Here is a 13,132-nt window from a genome sequence, read left to right as displayed (position 1 = left end):
CAAAGCCCGACTCCAGCATAAAGAGGGGCAATGGGGGCTGTCTTCATTGGTCCCCCAGGAACCCATGGGAAGCAGTGACACTGTGGATCCTTCTATATGGATGTGGAAGTGAGGGTCTCTGGGTACCTCTAAGGTTTAAGTACATCTTGTAGAAAAATAAGAGACTCTCTGACTGGGAAAGTGTCTCCTCACAAGGATTTCTGTTTGTTTCACAAACTAGGACTTCACAGGCCCAGTCTTTTGGGGCTCCTTCATACAGCATTCTCCTGGAAGTCAACATCTGCTGAAAACTAAGGAGCCCAGATTGTATGTGCATTAGAACACAAGCAGATAGCTATTTATACCACTTTTTCATTTTCCCGGCCATCAAGCACTGGCTGGTAATAATCCCCCAAGGCCTGATTATCCTGGCAAGATGCAGCAGCTCTCTGACCACACCTCTTCCCTGGGAAGATCTCGGTGCTGAGGCAGAAGACAGAGTGCTGGTAGCAGGGCAAAGCAGGAATTTCAGCGCGTGGTTGCCTGGAACCAGTGGTCTTCATGTCCACAGCAGAGCAGAGCAGAATGCATTTACCACTAAGCAGATTTGTCATGCAGTCCAGAACATGCTTCCTTTCCAAAATTAAAATCTCGCTTTGATTGCAAGCAGGCTTTCTGAACATGAGCTCTCCCCCTCGTTCCTGAGAGCAAGCCAGCAGATGCTTTAGCGTCTCTACAGCACGACATTCGCTGCTGCTCATCTGCAGGTCTAGTGTAAGAGAAGAGTCCCTCCTCCAGGAATAACTCATGTGTAATGTATTACGTTACAGCTAATTAAAGCAGCCCCTGCTGCTGTTCAGCTTTACGGGTGGATCATTCAAATATTTGCAGGCATTGTCCTATGAACACTGAATATTAAAGCTCTGCCAGCTCAGCCTCATCACGATGCAAAAAGCAGCTTAGAACACACCACCTCGAGTGCCATCAGGCACTACTGTCATACAACTGTGCCTGGAAAGCTGAACTGTGTAGCAGGTAGAAGCCCTATGTGCAAATGAAATGCAGATAGCACCACGGCGTGTTCCAGCTGCACTCCCCTTGTTGGAGGCTGCCCACAAAGGTCCACTTGCAGCACCAGCAAGTGGTATGAGGTTATGCAGGTACATAACAAGGGAAAGCAATGGCTGATCCATTCCTAATGGCACAATTGGAGTTTTATAGAAGGAGGACTCAAGGTGCGATTTTTAAAGAAGTTCTTAAAGCTGCAAAGGATATTAACCACCAGGATTGTTTCCCTTAATATATATTAAAAGCAGTTTTATAGAGGAGGCCTTTGGTGCACTCAGGTTTCAAACGCTGGGGCTGTTTTACGATGTCGTTGATCCAATAAATGCAGGTGTTTCATCGCGCAGCACACGGCCTGCCTGGGGGCAGCAATGAGACGCCCACATTTCCCCCAGCACAAAGGAGTGGGTGCGACCCTCGGTCCCGAGGTTTTGATTGCAGCGGGGAGAAGTGCTTGGGGTGTTGGTTGTGTGGAAGGGTGAAAGCCCGATCTGTGAGGGAACACGGGACAGGTGACGCTGTCTTTACCAAGATTGGATGGAGCCACTCAATCAGGGGCTGCCATTGCTGCGCACTTTCCACTATCAATAATGCACTGTTCTGGGGGCAGGGGGAAGGGGTGTGTGCTGCGGGAGCGCGGCCCTGGTGCGGGTCGGCGGCTGCGGCCCGGTCCGCGGCGTCGGGTGCGGGTGAAGCCGGCCCGGGCCGTGTCCCCTCGCGGGCAGCGAGCCGCTGGTGTAGCGTTACCTGGGCCACTCATCAATAAGCAATGCCCGCTATTATCTTGATTGCATTCTTAATAGGGGAGGTCAGCGCGGGAGTGATATTTAAATGGATCGCTCCGGCCCCGCCAGAGTAAACCAACACCCGGCGGCCCCCCCCCACCTCCCGGCCCGGCCCCTCCGTGCCCTGCCCGCCGCTCGGGGGGCGCGGGGAGCGGGGGCCGGGCGGGGCGGGGCGGGGGCGGCGGCGCGGAGCCTTTAAGCGGGGCAGCGCGGGGCAGGCGGCCGCCGCCACTCCGCTGGCCCAAGCGGCGGGCGGGGTGCGAAGCTCGGCACCGCTCCGTTCCGCTCGGTTAGGAGGGAGGCGGCCGGGCTGGGGCGGGCGGCTACCGCTCGGTTGCCCTCCCGCCCCTCATCAAGGTTTGATGAGACACTTGAACCGCCGCCGCCTCTGTTGCCGGGGCGGCGGAAGGCGGCTGGAGGCACCGGGCGCCCGTGAGAGGATGTGACTGCCCGGAGGGGAGCGGCCAGCCTTTGTGTGGACGACGGAGGTACGCGGCGCCCCGCCGAGAAAGTTGCGGGGCCGGGCGGACCAGGCGTGCCGGGGCGGGGGGCCGCTGTGTCGGGCACCTGCCGGCCCCGAGCCGCCTCCCAGGTCTGCCCCGACGGCGGTGGAGCGCGGCGCGTGGCGGAGCGCGCGGATCCCGCGCGGGCGCGGCCGTGGCCGTGGTCCTGAGGCGTTGCGGGGCGCCCCCTGGCGGCGGGCGCGTGACGGGGGTGGCGGCCCTTCGGGGAGCGCCGCGGGGCCGGGAGGGCGGGCGGGAGGGAGACACTTGTTGGACGCGAGCGCCGCCGGAATGCCCGGCACGCCGCCCGCCGCCAGCGGCATTCCTGCGCCGGCAGCGCTGCGTCCTCGCCGCCCGCCCGACGGGAGCTTGGGGTGTCCGCCCGGCCCCACCTCGCGGCCCGAGCGCTGCGGTGTCGCTGTGGGGTCGGCCTCAGCGCCGCGCTGTGCGCTCAGCTGAGCGTTCTTCTCCGCGGGAGCGCGCTTGGTTCCGAGGTTACCGCTATCGCGGGATCGATAGCCATTACTTATTTATATTTCTAGTAACACGGTTCTAATGAATGCGAGGAACCTATCCCGGCGATACATTTTTCCTCAGCATTTGAGTCATCTTTAATTCATGGCGCGGTGAGCACAGGGCGGTGTGCCGAGCCCGGGCCCCTCACCTCGGCGGTGATGGGCTGCCGAGAGCTCGTCGTGTTAGCTGAGCCCCTCTCCCTCGTTGGCCCTGGGTGCTGCCCCGCTGCCCTGCCGCCTAGCTCTCTGGCGGCACCTGGAAGGAGCCGGCGGCAGCTTCAGCCGCTTGCTGGCTGAGAATTGCTAAGTTCAGAGCCTTTCTGCAGGACTCTATACCAGGCAGCAATTTTCCGCTGTAGTACTACCGCTTAATGTTTAGCTCCATTGAACCTCAGCTAGGGAAACCCATTTGTAAACAACGTGCTGCCTGCTCAGCCCACTCTTGTGCTGGGCTGCCTGGAGCTGCCTGGCGCTCTGGGGTGGTGAAATTAGGGTAAGCGGGTCAGGAGGAGCGTGAACACTGCGTTGGAATAATCCAGATGTAATAAGGGAGATAGCGGAGGAGAAAGGGAAATAGCTTTTATCTTGGAGGCTAATCTGGAAAAGTTCGATTTCAAGCAGCGTGCTTCTAAAAGCGAAGGCATGGTGTTGTACTACAGAACACTGGAATACTATGAAATGTAGCACACAGATGCAAAGTGCTGCATTAAAATATGGAAGGATCTAGTGGAAAAGAAGGATCCATTCTTTTTCTTTAAAGCTTTGCACACAGTGACGATGCTGAAGTGAAAGTAGCTGCAGTTAAAAGCCTGTGCGCTGCCCATAGCACTTCCTGCAACTATTGCTCCACTGCTGGAGGGAGGGAAGCAGAGCATATTGCATCTCCGGCTCAGTAATAGCTCTGTGCCAGGGAGTGGGCATAAAAGCAGCTCCTGAGGAGCAAGGGTGAGACCATCGCATTGCTTCCGTGCATGAGCCTGCTTCGAGATTAGCCATTCACTCGTGTTTCCTGGGTCTACCTTCCTGGCTCATGTGAAAGGCTGAAATATTGTTTTAAGAATGTGGCATGTGCCTGTGCCAGAAATCTCGTGTTAGGCATTGTGTGAGCTGGTGGAGGTTCCACTAGAAGGGGATATGTGCTTTTAATAGGTTAATTACAAACTTGTCTTGACCTGCTCTCAAGGGTATGTTGTGAGCACTTGGTTCCTCCTAAATAGCTAAATTGCTGCTTAATTAGGAAACTTTCAATCATTTCTGAGATCAGTCCATACACTGGCATTCCTGCTAGTACTTAGCTGTGAACAACCTTTGAAAAGCACTGATGCAAAGCTATTTTTGTGTGTTGCTGAAATGTGCTAACTGCACAAGCCACTGCTTTTGGTTCCAAGCAGGAAGGTGCCATGTGTAGTAATGCCGTTGTTCCCCACCACACACCATTAGGAGGTGGCACAGATATGAACTGAGCAGGCTGCCCCGTGGGCAGGCTGGGATGGAGCTGCCTGCTGTTGATCAGCTCATGGATCCTATTGTTTCCTGTGCTTGTGCATGCTGATGTTGGCTGCATGAGTTGTGTGGGGCAGGGATCGCCGTGCATGCAGCCCTGGTCCCTGGCAAGAGCTCGTCAGTACAAAAACTATACAGATCGTGTTAGGCTGCACTGGCAACTCTGTTACGGTGCTTTAGACTTGCATGTTATTACAATAAATACTCATGCTACTTGGTTTGGAAACACTAGCATATACGATAATAGAAGAATGGAATGTTTTAACTTGAGAGGTACAAGTGTGTGTAAATAGGGTAGCCATTGTATTGTGGTCAACATGTTTACACTGGCCATGTTGCTTACAGGTAGGGGCTCTGAGTCATCGCATGCTGTTTTCATGAGCTGTCCATGCAGAACAGGTCAAACAGTCCTGTACCTAAAGTGTAGGCAGAGTCAGAATCATGTTTTCTCCTCTTCAGCTTTCAGGGCTTATCATCAGTTGACCATAGGTCAGTAGAATTCAGCTGCTGTGCTCGACTGCAACCATCACCAGCTAGTCAGAGCAGTCTGGAGTACTTGAGACTCCAGATACCATGTACATCTGTTTTGCTACAGATACCATGTAATAGTCAGTTGTGTTACAAAAAGAAAAGCCAACCTCACCTCACCCAATTTTTACCATTTATAACTTGGGAGCTGACTGGGATGATACTGATTTGATGTGACTGTAATCCTGCAGTAACCCTGGTGCTAATGGTAGCAGAAGGTCCCATTACAGTATAATTTAGGCATCACAACTGGATATAGCTGTCTGAAGATGAGTGCCATGGACAACTCAAGAAAGCAAAAGAAAGCTTCATTTAGTGAATTTCCATGCCCCAATGACAGCTGCTATAAGGCTGTAGCAGTGGTATGCTTTTCTCAGTAAGAATCTCCTATCTTTCGGAGAAGTCAGTTTGAAACCAGTTAATTAGGGCAGTTATTTCTGGCCCTGGCATTTGTATAGAACAGAAAGCATGATTGTTCTTATGTTTGTTTCCCTGAGTCCTTTGATCGACTAGAAGCTCTCGATGCTTTACGCTATAAATTACCTCAATACTTTGGCACTTCATTTCTTTTCTTGTGCATTTGGTTAGGAAAACGCAGAAATCCTTGTGACTCAGCTTCAGACTACTATAAATTATGAAGAAATGGGGGAGGGGGTCACATTGCAAATTAGGAAAGGCAGTTCTAGGAGGATGGGAGGAATACTGGTTGCTAAATTTGAGATAAGCCTCTTTTGGTATCTTAAAATCTGAGCAGCTACCGCCACCTAGAGATCAGTGGCACAACATGCTGCTATGGCTGGCCCTTCCTATGTGCCTGCACAGTTGCAATGAGCCAGGCTGCTAATAACCCCTATTTGTATGTTTTGTAGATGATTTTTTTGCAACAGCACATTGCATTTGGGAGAGCAGAATAAGCATTGTTCCTTACTCAGTTTCCCAGGAACCGGTTATAAGGACAGTTGACATGCCTTTTTTTAGTCAATAAACTCATAATCTCATGTGCAATTATTTATGGGCTCTTAAAATAACTGTGGACTTATGGCAGTCAAAATGCCCAACAGAGTTAGAAAGCCAACACAAGCAAACATCAGTGGGAGCTGAGAACTTCCAACTCACGCAACTTAGGAAATACAAACCCTTTATTGCTTATGCATATCGCCTATCTTTCCAGGTGGTACTTTTGGTAATTTCTTAAAATACTTTAAATCTGGTGATGTAAAGTAGATCAGAATAAGTGTTTTATATGTGGGAACTGAGTTGGCTCTTGGGAAATAGAGGTGCTGTGGCACAGGAGTGTTTGCCTTTCGAGTAAGGAAGCAACTGCAGACCGTTCATGTGGCCTCATATGTTACAGGGAGAGAGCTTTTGTACCAAACTCTACTATGTGTAAAACTACCCTCTGTTCACCTGGAGCTTGGCATCCAAACTGCCTCCCCTCCATAGGCAGTGGGCTATAAGTAGGCTTATAGGTGCTTATATACATGTAGTATAGCAAGAAGGTTCTGGCAAATGATTGAGAAACTCAGCAAAGTGCTGTTGTATGCTCCTTATTAACTCAGCATGTGAAAGACTCCAAGCATGTTGCTGCAGTTAAGGCTGTAATAATAAGAACAGGACTAGAGTCCCTTTTACTTTTCTGCTTTATGCTGAATCCTCTATCTTATAAAAGAGTTGAACATAATCTTCTCTCAACTCTAGCACATGTTATGCCTTATCTAACGTGATCAAAACACTGCTTTCTTTAAACATAACAGCTCCTGGAGAAATACAGGTTTTCTTTTTTTTTCTAGATCAAGGAATTAAAGGTTATGATCCCTGAATTCCTTAGTCTGTTATGCCATTTACTTTCTAAGGTTGGTGCGACATTTAATATCCATATGGTTTAGTTTACCTTTCCTTATGCTGGACATGGTTCTCTCAGTGTGTTCAGTATTTGATAGACTGAAACAAAAAGAAACGGAATCTAAACTTGATTCAAGGGCTGATTAGTAAGGAAAACAACCTCCCCTTCATCATTGCTGCCAACACAGTACAGAATTGTACGGGCGCTGCTGGGATGAGTGATGGGACTGAGTTTTGTGGTATTTCTAGATAATTGTGCCTGCTGGCTGCCTGCATTAAGACTTGGATCTTCACTTGGTGTTTACATTCCTTTTGAGTTGATAATCCAGTTTGAGCTGTAAATGCCAGGAGAGAAATGCTGTTTGATAGAATTTGTACTGAAAACCAGTGCAAGTCCAAGGGGGAAGCAAAGCCAGTAATAAGGTTAAGCTGGCAAGGGTGTCTTAACCAGAACCTGTGCCAGGAAACTGTGGTGGGGTAAGTCTGCTGCTGAACACTATGATTGCCTTTTATTTTTTTAATGGATTGAACCAAAATGAGACATAAACACTACCAAGGTTCTCCATTTCTGCTTTTGGTGGTATAAGCATAATGGTTTACATCAGTGTCATGATTTTTTTTTTTTGTGTGTGTGTGTGTGTGTGTGTGTGGTATCTAATGTCCTGCAGACTGGTGAAGAAAGGTTGTTTTTATTGAAAGGTAAAGAAGACTGTTCAACGTCTCATTACAACAACAAGGTGCATGCAAATTGTTGCCAATGAAATGATGCAAAGATAAAGATAAGCAGGTGCTTCTTTGCATCTATTCACAGCAATACAAATTTGATGTAGTGATTAGCATGAAGTCTGAAAATGAGCTTTCCCCTTACAAGCTCATGATTGGCATCAGAATTTAAAAGCTGGCTTCCTTGGAAGACTCATTTCAAGTCCTGTTCTCTCTTTTACTTGCTATTAATGATTAATTAATAATCATTGGGTGATTATTAGTGCCACCCTTCTCTGCAGCTTTAACTGCAAAAGTAGCAGTAATGATGAGCAAGGTTGTCTGAAAAGGATATGTCAGTCGATTTCACATACCTCCATCAGGAGCTAGGAAGAGAATGTTTATAGATCAACACCTACAAAGAGGTCTACCTCCAAGTCTGACGAGCCTGGGTAGGACATCCTGAGTTCTGTAATCCTCCAGCATGAACTCATGCTGGTTTCTAATCAGAATTGTTCAGCATAGGTGTTCTCTTAGTTTGCTGTGACTCCTGTAACTGTTAGGAAAATTTTGAAATCCTGTGTCTGGAAATAACACAAATAATTTCCCCAGACTTTGACTAATGAAAGGCCAGCTATGCAATGGCAGCTAGGAAACACAATAAATAACATCAATTTCTACTCTAAGTTAAACACTTTGGAGCAACTCTTCGGGTGCAAACCATTGCTGGACCTGTTATTATTCAAGTTGTGCTCACTGGAGAATGACTGAGGGAGCATTGTCAGTGCACTGCAGATCTTGTCTTGTTCAGGCATACTTTGAAACATAACGGGGAGGTTTGACCAGGACCATCCTGAGCCTTTCATATTTTCTACCAAAAAGATGCATTTGTGGAGGTGTCACTGCTAGTGTACAGAGGTAGACTTTTCTTTTAACGTTTTTATTATTTATCATCATAATGAGTCTGCTATAATGGCTTCGACCCCTGTGCAACAAGCCTCTGAATGTATTATGCGTAGGATGGCTTTGCTCATTGCTATTTTATCCAAGTTAAGGCTGACCTTTGGTTCCTGGCAAGCTGCCTGTTTTGCATTTCTAGGGCTGGTCAATACCTACTTCTTCATGGGAATAGCTATTTCCTGAATTTCATAGCAAACTTCTGAGTAAAAGCAGCTTCTGGATGATGCATTTCAAATCAAACTTCTTAGAGGTTTTGGCGGTGAATAATATTTTTGCATTAACATAAACAGTTCTGCCTTTTCTTGTTGTTTGTTACACAATGGTTGAGCCCACAAATTAGAAGCATGAGGCTCAAAGCTGAAGAATGAAAGAAGAAACAAAAAGCCATATGGCAATGGCAGGAGGTCCTGCCGTCCCACCTTAGTCTTGTGACAACATGCCCTACATTTAACCTACGGTCAGGAACTAATTAACAACACAGATGGAAGTGAACTAGCATATGTATTCTAAATAATATCCCTAAGGTTTTAATCAGCTGCCCTGCCTCTTTCTGGGTTAGATATGGAATTTACCGTAGAGAGATTTGCAAAATACCTGAATGATGCATATGGTTAAGGTAGTTCTGTAGGGGCTGAAGCAAAGGATTGGGAGCAGGAGCTCCCGTGTCCTCTGGTTCACCAGTGATTTGCTATGCAACCTGAGAAAAAGTTGAGTCTTGTCATGCGCTTCAGCCTACCTAGCAGGAAAGTAGATTTTAATATGGTTTCTTCTCACCGAAGTGTGCTGAGATTCTGTGTTTGCAAAGCACTCCTGAAGCTTTGACAGTCTGTTTTATAAGAAGTGTTGTACAACCAGAGACTCAGCAGTGTAAGTACCAGATCTCTCTTCTCTTTCAACTTCTGAGTTTTTTACTCCACATGTAGATATATTGGTCGTATCTGATAACGCATTTTGGATAGGATAGAAATTTTGAGTATCTTCAGTGCTATGCAGAGGTTTGGGAGAGGGAGAACAGCTAGCTGCTTTCTACAGAGTAACCGAGTCATTTTGTTTCTCTAACTTTCTGCTTCCTCCCCCTACTCCCAGCTATTTGAAGAGAGGCACTCCTTCCCTGCAGGGCAGTAGAATCTGCTTATGTGAAGGGACAGGTACTGAAGTTTTTATAGAGGAATGTCTAATTACTGAAATCCCATCTATGAGCCTACCCTTTGGAGCTTAAGGGCTCTTACAGTGAGGACTGTATGCTGGCAGCAGAACCGCTTTGTTCTGTTGGGGGTGTGAGTATCTGAAACAAAACACCCTAACGTGGAGTGGAGGGAAGTTGAATTGTGTTGGCCTGGGTTTTGCATACTTTTGTTTATAGGCATGTCTGGGCTATTTGTGTGCTTATGTTGGTGGGGGAAGGGGGGAGCTAGGCTGCACACCTAGGAAACTTACTTTCTTCCTTCTTAAAATGTAATTAATCTCCCTTGGGGAGTCGGGAGTGTGGGGAAGCTGTTCTGCTGAAACCTGTTGCATGTCATTCTGATATAGATATTAGCTATAGTTTAGGTGATGGGCTCCATCTGATTTTATGACTGCATAAATGCTGGGCCAACTTCACAGCTGGTACAAATATATGAATAGAGCACTGTGGATTTATACCAGGCAGTGACTGCGTGTGCCAGATCTGTACTACTTGAGTGAGCGTCAGCAGTTTTCATCGAAATAACTTCCCATGATGCCACCAATCTAATCACTGGTATGAGAAGTCATCAGTCAGGTAAATTTCACTTTAATTTGGGGGGATGGGACAACCTAATGCCCATGTGCCATGTTCACACAAGTCGCAGTGTAATATTCCTCTGGGCAGGAGATTACAGCATTATACAACTGTGAGATTGATAAAATCTGCAGCCTTGCAGGAGGGAATACTTCTCTTTTTTTTGTGTTCCAGTAAGTGTCTGGATCTGGAGCAGTGCAACTACTGAACTTTGTTTTCTGACGTTTGCATCTTTGTCAGATATACTTGCTCATGCCCTCTAACTCCAGGCTCTTTTCCTATACAGAATTCAAGTGGAAACAACAACGCAGTGTTGTAAATATGTAGGTGGGTAAGCCTGTGTGCTACTCTCTTTTCGCTTGGCAGCTGCTGCTGAGCCATTAAGGCTTGCCCAACTACGGATGGAGGGGAAAGCTTATTTGAGTGGTCTCAGCTACTTGCTTGCCAGTTAGAGGACTGTGGAAGTAGTGTTGTCTGTGAAACTTGTGTCCCTCTACATCCAGTTGAAACTGGCCTCTGAATTTTTAAAGTTGGTTATGAACAGAGAATCTGACAGCGATAGCAGAAGTCTTGTTTCAACATGAAATCACACAGAGGGGGAAAACAGGCTGAAAAGTACAGTGCTTTGGAAGCTGTGATGTGCTGCATTGTCAAAATAAAGTATCAGTGGTGAAGACAGCAGTTCTTGCCGAAGGGTTTTCAGTAGTTATGCTAATACATTAACTTCACAACACAATGCTATCTCCAAAGATAGAGTAGTTCTTACAGCAGGACAGGTGCAGAGCTGGCTGCCTAGTGAGATGGGTTAGACTGCTGATCCAGCCAATGGTATTTAAATAAAATAATGGTGGTTAAATAGAAACTGTCCATTATTCCATTAACATATATTGAGGTGGCTTTGTTAACTTACAGATTTCTCTTCCTAGTCTGGTAGTTCTTGTGTAACTTTGGATTCAATTACTTCTAGAAGGTGTTCTGGTACCTTGTATCCCTTGTTCATGTAGGGAAAGTATTTCCACAGAGATGCTGTGCTAACAGCTGGATTGAGCATGTGTTGAGAAAAGTCTGCACATGAGGGCAGGCAGCCAAAAGATGATTGATAACACTACTGGTGAAGCAGGCATATTGTTAATACCTGTCAGGAGGCTGACAACAGGCATTTCCAGTTTCTGGTTCATGCACATCACAGTGCTGATCAGCTTCGTTTCAAGGACTGACTATGGCTAAAAGCAAGGTATTCCCTTACAGCAATGCCACACACAGTCAGGGATTCAGCAAAGGTAAGTATCTTACAAAAGTAGGTATAGCCCTTGCTGTAGAGGAGGCACTGTTTGCCCCAACCATAGGCAACCATTTGATGCTTTAACTTTTTAACCATTGCTTTTCCTTGGCTAAGGTTGTCTTACGTTTGCATTGAGTGCACAATGTTCTGTAGGTCCTAGGAAACTTGCCACTTGCAGCAGAGCTGGTGGATGTGTGAGATGCTTTACATGCTGTTCAGTAGTTTATAAGCACTTGTGAGATGCGAGGTTAACTGGTACAGCAGCTTTAGGGTTGTTGGAGGGCTGCTGGACACATGTCACAGTACAAAAGATCCAACTCATGCTAGTTTGCCTGCAATGTGCTCAATTCTGTTCCTGCTTTCAAATGCCTATTATCCTCGACTTCAGTGGGGGCTTCATGCATGTACTTGGCAGAATAGCATTGTCCTGTGATGATTCAGCACAGTGTTGCATACCAAAGAGCCATAGTAAAATGGAAGGCAAACCACAGATGTTGCACCAAAGTCTGAGACTCTGCCCTAATGTTCTTTCATGCACAGATTGGGTTAGCATTATATAAAGCTCTAGTGGCAATTGGAGTGAATGATTTTGGAGAACTGTAATTATTTGCTTTTGTGGAGGATCTAGATAGTATCTTGGCAGGGAGTAATAATTTCATTGAATGATTTTGTGGTTGGCTTCTTGTTTTGTTGTTTCGTGTGGGTTTAGGTTTTTTTATATGATAATGTCTTGTCTAGGTGAACTTAAAGTTCACATAAGTCATGTAATGTTACTTCTGAATGAACGTAAAAATGGCATGAATGTATCACAGCAAATTCTCTAATACAGCTTGATTTCAGGCTTGGAAAGCGGCGTGAATTCTCAACCTGGAATTTGCTAATGCTAAGGTCTCAAGCTTGGAAGTCTTGTTCCTGCTTTCTGATGTTTCTGGTATGGCAATAGGAGTATGGATGGCATGTTATCCTACCCATGCTTCTCCTCGTGAGCATAAATCTGCTGGTAGCTGGTATTTGAAGGGGGCTTTCCCTGTATAGCTCAATGTGGCAAACACACAGTCCCCTTTCGGAGCTGAGTTTGTTTACAGTGATGATTGCAAACCCCTGTGCAGTTGGGGTGCCACTTGTGTGGGATGCTGTACAAACAGCTGGAAAAGCAGTATGTGTGACATGGGCTCTGCCAGCAATTCCCATTGTAAATGTATAAAAATAGTGCACATCTGTTCTCTTCTATGGGTGTTGTCTCTCTGAAAGCTCTGATACCATCTGTGAGCCTGGCCTGCTATTCCTTTGCCTGTGCATACTGCCAAAACTTATTGTGCCTGTTTCCTGGTATGGGCAGCTTGGGTTCAAAATCTGGCCAACAGAAATCCTGCTGGGAACTCCTTCAGGCCTGTACTTCGCCAAGTGAACTACAGGCACACTTGTAACAAAGAGCCTGGCCAGTCTGCTCATGTAAGAGCAGCCGAATTCCTTCTGAGAGTTTTGAAGCAAGTATGCCCTTTCTACTGTATTGCTGTTTGAGCACCCAGAAAGGTATGAGGAGTGTTTGTAGGAAACTGATGTATAACTCTATGAAAGATCAAGGGTGTAACGTTGTGGCATTAATATCCTGTACTATTTTGGAGGGCTCTTTCCCACCTCTGGTCGACAGGACAAGTTGGGTTGGGTTGGTTTTGGTTTGTGAGGAAAGGGAGGAGGAAAAAAAA

General features: G+C 46.8%; 1 protein-coding gene across 8 annotated transcripts in view; it reads left to right on the top strand.

The window, feature by feature from the left end:
* BDNF (brain derived neurotrophic factor) overlaps positions 1-13,132 on the top strand; it is a 53,957-nt gene that overhangs the window by 31,903 nt on the left and 8,922 nt on the right. The window contains exon 1 of one of the 8 annotated variants that reach the window (NM_001398067.1): positions 2,054-2,317. The exons of 4 other annotated variants lie outside the window; for them this stretch is intronic. Coding sequence is in view for 1 of the 4 variants with exons in the window: in XM_015286148.4 (XP_015141634.1) it covers positions 11,395-11,424 (30 nt within the window). In the remaining 3 variants the exon portion in view is untranslated. Of the gene's footprint in view, positions 1-2,053; positions 2,318-9,058; positions 9,250-9,348; positions 10,145-10,273; positions 11,425-13,132 lie in introns of those variants that run through there. 3 more of the 8 variants (NM_001031616.2, XM_015286153.4, XM_015286148.4) reach the window with 3 other exon arrangements.

Source organism: Gallus gallus, chromosome 5, assembly GCF_016699485.2.
Source record: "Gallus gallus isolate bGalGal1 chromosome 5, bGalGal1.mat.broiler.GRCg7b, whole genome shotgun sequence".
Classification (NCBI taxonomy): Eukaryota; Metazoa; Chordata; class Aves; order Galliformes; family Phasianidae; genus Gallus; species Gallus gallus.
This window is presented reverse-complemented; position numbering and strand designations above follow the sequence as displayed.